General features: G+C 53.5%; 2 protein-coding genes across 3 annotated transcripts; one reads left to right on the top strand and one right to left on the bottom strand.

The window, feature by feature from the left end:
• The first annotated feature begins 127 nt into the window (after positions 1–127).
• Positions 128–4,246, top strand: LOC117653828 (cytochrome P450 4C1-like). 2 transcript variants are annotated; one of them, XM_034399769.1, is made up of 6 exons: positions 128–181; positions 1,118–1,285; positions 1,380–1,580; positions 1,789–2,180; positions 2,385–2,712; positions 3,066–4,246. In XM_034399769.1, exons 2-6 carry the CDS (start codon positions 1,199–1,201, stop codon positions 3,597–3,599), a joined length of 1,542 nt encoding a protein of 513 aa, XP_034255660.1. In that variant the 5' UTR covers positions 128–181; positions 1,118–1,198; the 3' UTR covers positions 3,600–4,246. The 2 variants fall into 2 exon arrangements, with proteins under 2 accessions (XP_034255660.1, XP_034255661.1); XM_034399770.1 differs by lacking the exon at positions 128–181 and adding an exon at positions 428–602.
• Positions 4,247–5,277: 1,031 nt separating this feature from the next.
• Positions 5,278–7,240, bottom strand: LOC117653830 (DNA (cytosine-5)-methyltransferase 3C-like). The gene is made up of 7 exons (XM_034399772.1): positions 7,170–7,240; positions 6,896–6,920; positions 6,595–6,746; positions 6,351–6,510; positions 6,032–6,265; positions 5,806–5,953; positions 5,278–5,723 (listed from the first exon to the last, which is right to left on the bottom strand). Exons 3-7 carry the CDS (start codon positions 6,679–6,681, stop codon positions 5,309–5,311), a joined length of 1,044 nt encoding a protein of 347 aa, XP_034255663.1. The 5' UTR covers positions 6,682–6,746; positions 6,896–6,920; positions 7,170–7,240; the 3' UTR covers positions 5,278–5,308.
• Between the last annotated feature and the right edge of the window lie 212 nt (positions 7,241–7,452).

Raw genomic sequence — 7,452 nt, 5'->3', positions numbered from 1 at the left:
ACGCGACGCCACGCCGACGCCACGCCGACGTGCATCACGATGAGGACCTGATGCACCTGCTGCAGCCTCGGGCCGCGGCGGCCGAACGGCGGGCCGCCAGACGACCGACTGCAGCGGCGACGGCCGGGACGTTCGCCTGCACCGCCAGCACCGCCAGCACCACGCGCTTCGAGTCTGCGAGGTTCATTTCATAAGGGACGCCGCGACGGACTCGGCCAGCCTGTCGGCTTGCTTGCAGTGGTCCAGCGCAACCCTCTGTGTCTCTGTTCAGTGGACAGTGGAAACCGCGGGAAACGCGCAGCAGACTGGTTCCGAGAGTCGTTTACGTCGCTCTGAGTCTCTCGCACTCATGGGGCGTCCCCTGGATGCGAGAGAGACAGTGCGAAGAAAACGACTCTCGGAATCAGTCTACAGAGTTCGCAGGCGCAGTCGCAAAGTCGGTAACTCGAACAGCGCCGACGGGGCGGCACTACTCCAACAGGCGGTGGCCGATGGGTTGCCGACGTCCTCCGGCGCAGCGAGCCACGCGCCTCGCTGGCTGCTAGCGGAGGAAGTTTGATTCCATCGGGTTTTTAACCGTCGTTGTCAGTGTACCAGAAAAGGTAGCCTAAACATACCGGTGCATCATCCTGCCCACTAGGCAACTTCTCGACCCTTGTCTCAACCGCAGTTGTTTCCTATAAAATGCAGCCCACCGCACTCCGTTGTGTTTGGGCCGCTTTTGAACACGCGCGTCGGAGGACTGCCATACCAAACGCTGAGTTCGTGCCACCAGTTTGGGCACCATAATCCCAATGTTTCACCCGTGCCTCACGTTTTAAATGCACTTTTTAGTCCGCTTTCCGGTGAACAGGCTCGGACACGCGCAGCCTGCGCAACCATAGTGTCACTGTCGCATTAATGCGAAGAGCCGAAACGCCGAAAGGTGACCTTACCAAAGGCGGAGTCCTCGTTTGCACAAACTATATATAGTTTTTGAACTTTCGAAGAAAAACTGGCGGCACTTCTGACGCACGTGGCGCGGCGTTAAACAGATGCAAAAAATTGGACGTGTGAATTTTGGCGTTCGCTGCAGCGCCGTCTCTTCGACGAGTATCTAGTTTTGATCATTGTTCAGCCAGAACGGCCAGGAGCTCGGCTCCGTCCGCCGCGTCGCTCGACTGCACCTCCACCGGGAGCGCGGCAGCACGGCAGCACCATGGCGGTGGCCCTCTTCGTGCTGCTCGGCGTCCTCCTGGCCCTGCTCGTGCCCAACGCCGTCAGGGTCTTCCACCACATCTGCCAGGTAAGGGCGCAGACAGTGCTGCCGCAAAGGTGTGCGAAAATTCCCACGGTGCACCAGTAAGGCTGATTGTACTGGCCACTGTGCCCTCCGCCAGGTGGCGCACATAATGCGCGTCACGAAAGACATCCCCGGACCCAAGTGTTGGCCCGTGATCGGCTGCCTGACGGACTTCCTGGCCGCGATCCGCGACATGCACGGCACCATCAACGACATCGTCCGCAACTACGGCACCACGGTGCGCATGCAGGTGCTGGACCGCGTCGTCGTCATGGTCATGGACCCCGACGACGTGCAGGTGGGTGTCGGTCGAATTGGCCCCTTGAAGGACGTGAACGGTGGAGGGAGTCCTGGTTCTTGGAGACGAACGATTCCGAGTGTCGTTTTCGTCGCTCTGTCTCGCTTGCACCTAGAGAGACGCCCCATGAGTGCGAGAGAGACAGCGCGACGAAAACGACTCTCGGAACCAGTCCGCTGACTGCGCGTTGCGCGTGTCTCTGCGGCAGGTGGTGTGCACGCACCCCGCGCTGGCCAACAAGGCCTCGCACTACGACCAGCTGTACCTCCACCTGGGCATGGGGCTCATCACCATGAACGGGCCGGCCTACAAGCGGCATAGGAAGGCCATCTCGCCGTCGCTGCACCTCGACATCCTGCAGGACTTCGTGCCCACGTTCGCCAAGAACGCCGAGGCCCTGGTGGAGCGGTTGCAGCAGCACGCCGACCGCGGCACCGCGCTCGACATGTCGCCCGAGTTCGGCATGCTGGCCAACATGACCATCATGGAGACGGTGCTGTCCATGCGCCGCGACGGCGCCTCGGACAAGGAGTACGCCTCCATGGTGGACGTGCTGAGCGAGACCAGCGAGATCATCATGTGGCGCGCCATGCGGCCCTGGTGAGAGCGACATGACCCGACAATCGGCAGACTGATTCCGAGAGTCGTTTTCGTCGCTCTGTCTCTCTCGCACCTATACGGAACGCCCCATGGGCGCGAGTGAGACAGTGCGATGAAAGCGACTCACGGAATCAGTCTGCCGGCTAGGTTTCCAGAAAAAGTTTCAAACTTGTGGAGTGCTGTCTGTTCTGCCGGCGTGTGCAGGTGGGGGAGCGACGCGCTGTTCCGGTGGCTGAGCTCGCGCTACGAGACGTACAAGCAGACGGCCGCCTGCATGAACGCCATGGTGACGGACATCCTGCGCTTCAAGCAGGACGAGGTGGCGCGCGGTGTGCCGCCGCCGCCCCGCCGCCGCATGGCCTTCCTGGACCACGTGCTGCGCTCCGCGGAGAGCGCCAACATGTCCACGGAGGAGATGCGCGACGAGCTCAAGACCTTCCTCTTCGCCGGCTCCACCACGTCCATGGACTTCCTGGCCATGGTGGCGCTCATGTTCAGCATGTACCCCGACGTGCAGAGCAAGGTGCAGCAGGTGAGTGCTCCACCACGGCGTCCACGGCTTCCGACTTCGCTCGACTGTGCCCTTAAACTATCGGCCCCGATTGAAGCCCTACTTGGGGCGCCAAATGGGGCCCATTCTCAGCCAACCTGGTTCCGAGGGGGAGGTCCCGTCGGTTTGTCTCTCTCGCACCTACGCGACGCCCCATGAGTGCGAGAGAGAGAGAGAGAGAGAGAGAGAGAGAGAGAGAGAGAGAGAGAGAGAGAGAGAGAGAGAGAGAGAGAGAGAGAGAGAGAGAGAGAGAGAGAGAGAGAGAGAGAGAGACAGAGAGAGAGAGAGACCTCCCACTCGGAATCAGGCCTTAATGTCGTCGTCGTCGTCCGCAGGAGCTGGACGACATCTTCGGGCCCCTGGACACGCAGCGCACGGTGACGGCCGAGGACCTGGGCCACATGCAGTACACGGAGCGCGTGCTGCGCGAGACGATGCGCTACGCGCCGCCCGTGCCCATGGTGTTCCGCGAGGCCACGGAGGACGTGAAGCTGCCCACGGGCGTGACCATCCCGCGCGGCTGCATGGTGGCGCTGGTGCCGGCCGGCACGCACCGCCTGGAGAAGCACTTCCCCGACCCGCAGCGCTTCGACCCGGACCGCTTCCTGCCCGAGAACACGCGCGGCCGCCACCCCTTCGCGTACATCCCGTTCAGCGCGGGCACGCGCAACTGCATCGGCCAGCGCTACGCCCTCATGATGGCCAAGACGGCCGTGGCCACGCTGCTGCGCCGCTACTCCTTCGCCCGCGCGCCCGGCGGCCCCAAGGGCTTCCACGAGGTCAACGTCGACATGGGCATCACCATCGCGGTGCGCGGCGGCGCCGTCGTCCGTGTGCAGCGGCGGACCGCGCCGGCCGCCGCCAAGTAGGCCGACGAGGAGGTAGCCGCGCCTCGCCCCCGCACTCTCATTCCGGGAACGTGACGTCACGTTGGAAAGAATGTGACAAGGTGTCCCGTTCCTTTGAGCATTGAGTCACATTCGTTTGAATGTGACCGATTCACATGGCCGATTCACATCCAAACGAATGTGACACAACGCTCAAAGGAACGTGACACCAGAGTAAGCTAACATTTCACTTTTGCAATTAACGTTATTTCTGTATCTCGGCTAAACGGCTATAGATATAATAGTTATTCATATGGATGAACCCATCTTAAATTGAATTTCAGATGGGGTCATCCCTTTCCTACTGTTAGCCGTTTAGCCGAGATACAGAAATAACGTTAATTGCAAAAGTGAAATGTTGGCGCACCCTGCGGTGATACGCACCTGATGTCACGTTTCTCCAATGAGAGTGCAGCGGCCGCGCCCCGCCGCGCAACGTCCACCGTACCTTGAACGTACCTGAGCAGAGAATCAGTCAGTAGGTTTGGAGCGCCCTCCCCTCTCACGCTCTGTTGATTGTGGCTGGACTCCAGACACACGCCCACTTATCGTGACATACTGTTCTATGTTAGAGCCACGTGTTTGTTTTTGTGTCTTTTTTTCGTAATAAAAACGCCGCTTGTTTCCCACGCCGTTTGTCATAGAATGAGTTCGATGGTGGCGTCGAATGGGTGGCCTACCCGGCCGGCGCATGGCTACGCCTTGGCTACGGCGCGGTCGGCGCGCCTTGATGCTCTGCAGAGCGTTTTCCCGCGCATTCACCAGAGAAAACAGAGACCCACACACCGAAACACCTTAAGTCCAAGTCCACACAAATCACCCTACTATAACAGACACTCGTGTAAATTTTGTCAGAATGTCAGAAACATGTCTGAAATCCTGATCAAAATTCGCGCACCTCTGAAAGCTGAAATCCTGAAAACTTACTCTGATATTGACGGTTTGAGTTCTAAAGACTGTCAGAAGAAGTTTTCAGCTTTCAGAGGTGCGCGAATTTTGATCAGGTTTTCAGACAGGTTTCTGACATTCTGACAAGATTTACACGAGTGGAGCCCCTCCCCCTCCCCCCCCCCCCCCCTCCCCCAAGCCTTCAGTGAACCTGCCCTGCCCTCATTCCAGGCAGCCCCGGGATAATGAAGGGCCACCCAACTTGGCTGCATCTCGCATCCTGCAGGTTCAAGGTTTGCTCAAACTGACATGGCAGGTGTGTAGGGCACTTCGGCTGAGCCTGATTCCTTTACTATTCGAACACGGTGCATCAGTGCCACTAGAAAAAGCATCCTGGTCGCTCCCGGCGCTTGAAAATTAGCTGCTTTTGTGCTACTTTTTTGCTGTCACATGCACCCGATGAACCACCCGGTGGCCCACACGCCGAAACACGGCTAATCCGCACAAATCACCCAACCGTCCAGCTCCAGCCCCCTGGAGCCCGTGCCGCCGTGAACCCGTTCTCGCACACTCCAGACAGCCCGTAGACTGATTCCGAGAGTCGTTTCCGTCGCCCTGTCTCTCTCGCACCTTTGCGCTCGCCAACGACCCACCAGCAGGGGACAGTACAAAGAGATACGATGTCAGCAGTTGCAACAGATAAGTTAGGGCAGGCAATGAAATAAAAGTATCAGCTTTCATTTTTTGTACAGAAAAAGAAACAGATACCACATTCCTTTTAAAATGTTTCTCATCTTTAACATTTATACTTGTAGCACCTTAAGTAAAGGGTTCAATAGACAAGCAATGACAGGAACAACCCAAGATTTACCAATAAGCTTCCTCCGTCTAGAAATGGACAAGTTACCATTATCTGTAAAGCCCTCACCTAAATGAAATATTCTTTCCAGTTCATTAACATTTAAGGTACATTCTTCCCCATCAAAGTTGACAACAGGACATTTATCCTTCTTCTTTTGGGATGCATTATTGGTTGTAATGGTACAAACCATGTTGACAGTAGCTATTCGGCCTGGATCTAGAAAATCTTCCAGTGGCGGAATTTCCATGGAAGCCAGATCAACATTACTTTTACCTAAGTTGTGCCAGAATAGCATTTTCCTTCTCATCGGAACAAAGCTGAGAGCATCTACCACCTGGGGTTCTGCATTGAATGCCCTACGAAAAATTTATGATTGATTAGTCCAATACTTAACAAGATAGAAACTATTTACATTTAACTTCATTTTTACAGAATTACTTTGTCATTGTGAGGAGGGTAGAACGGTCCAAGTTTGATGTATTCTCATACAGATAGAAAAAATTATGATTATTTTCTATTGCCTTTTTTTTTAAGTAATTTAAAATTTTAACGTAGGTAAAGAACAGCCTTCCACTTGAGCCTGGGGCTGAGAACAAAGTACATTACAATTTAGTTCAAAAAAACAACAAACAATAAAATAAAAAAAAAACAATCTTTTCTATACCAAATAGCTTCCTCTTAGGATTGACTCTTGACAGTTGATTACATGGGGAACCCCCAATCAAAAGATGTATAGGTGCAATTTGGTCCAATACAAGCTCAGTACAGGCCTCTACGTCCCCAATCTCTGTGATTCTGCCGTAAAATCTTTTTCTCTGAATGGAAATTGCATCTTTGTCAATCTCAGCAGAGAAGTATTCACTGACTTTTATTCCTAAAGAGTCAAGCGCCAAGAGTCCTGTAATATAATAATAAAATCCATATCATATATTAAGTATAACATTTACAATTTTACTTAGAATCATGACCGAAGAGAACGGTACCTGAACTAATTCCGTCAAATAGAGAAAGCACTCTGATGGGTTGAGACCAACTGTTGGTATTGAATCCTAAAAAATATCCATTATGGTTCTCACAAGCTTCCTCCTGACGCTGAGACCCCTCTGTTGTATCAACGGCCATAGACGGATTTGCAGCAGCCAACTAACAAACAAAAAGCACACGTGTCATTTCAACACAATCCTATGGCACTTTAGTAACACAAGCAGCAGATGTAAAAGATATAACCTTGCATGATTGACTTCCATAGTGACGAGTGCCCTTGGCAGGTCTCTTGAACCTACGACGGAAGCCACCTTTCTTGTAGCGAGGCATGTTGTAACCTTGGGTTGTAAGCTCTGTAGTTGCAGAAGAAATAAGCAAAACCGTGCCTCTTCCTGCTAAAAAGGAAAATAAAAGGCATTCCTTATGCACGAGTTTGATTGAAAATTCGTGTGGATTTTGTCACATAACCAAATAATATTGCTTTTGATGCCAAACCTGAACCAAAAGACGCAGTTACAAAATTCTGCTAACCAACTGCACCTACCCTCTGTTTTGCCTCTGAAGCAGTCCTACACAGAACAGAAGGATTTCCGTTTGTCAATTTCAGCAAAAGCTTCACACATTTAGAGGCTCATTTTAACCTCTCACTTTCATCAAAGCATCAAATAAGAACTTGCATTTGGACTCAAGTTTTCAGGTGTCCACTTTCCAAATTGGTTATAAATTGTTTAAAGATATTTCAAATCATGAACAGCATGAAAATATTAAGAGAAAAATATAAGCAAGCAGATACAATGCACACAAATTAATGTATTCACAGCAGGGACTTTAGGATTCAATGGAGTCCTCCAGGATTCAACACAGTTCAAGAAGAGTATTGAATTTTTCATAGGGCCTCCCCACCCCCACACCCGCAGATCTGCCGAAGCCTCGCCAGCCCCCGCCTCACCCCGCACGGGGGAGAGTAGCCTCCCGCCTTTGCCGTCCCCTCCAACCCCCGCCCCCGCCTCCCCCCTCGCCGCCCCTAGTAGACTCCGCTCCTGGGACTCCAGTGAGCTCCAGGAAAACACTACGCAGTTGCAATCAGTGTGTCCTCGGCTC

This window comes from Thrips palmi, unplaced genomic scaffold (genome assembly GCF_012932325.1).
Source record: "Thrips palmi isolate BJ-2018 unplaced genomic scaffold, TpBJ-2018v1 HiC_scaffold_8, whole genome shotgun sequence".
In the NCBI taxonomy this organism is placed as follows: domain Eukaryota; kingdom Metazoa; phylum Arthropoda; class Insecta; order Thysanoptera; family Thripidae; genus Thrips; species Thrips palmi.
This window is presented reverse-complemented; position numbering and strand designations above follow the sequence as displayed.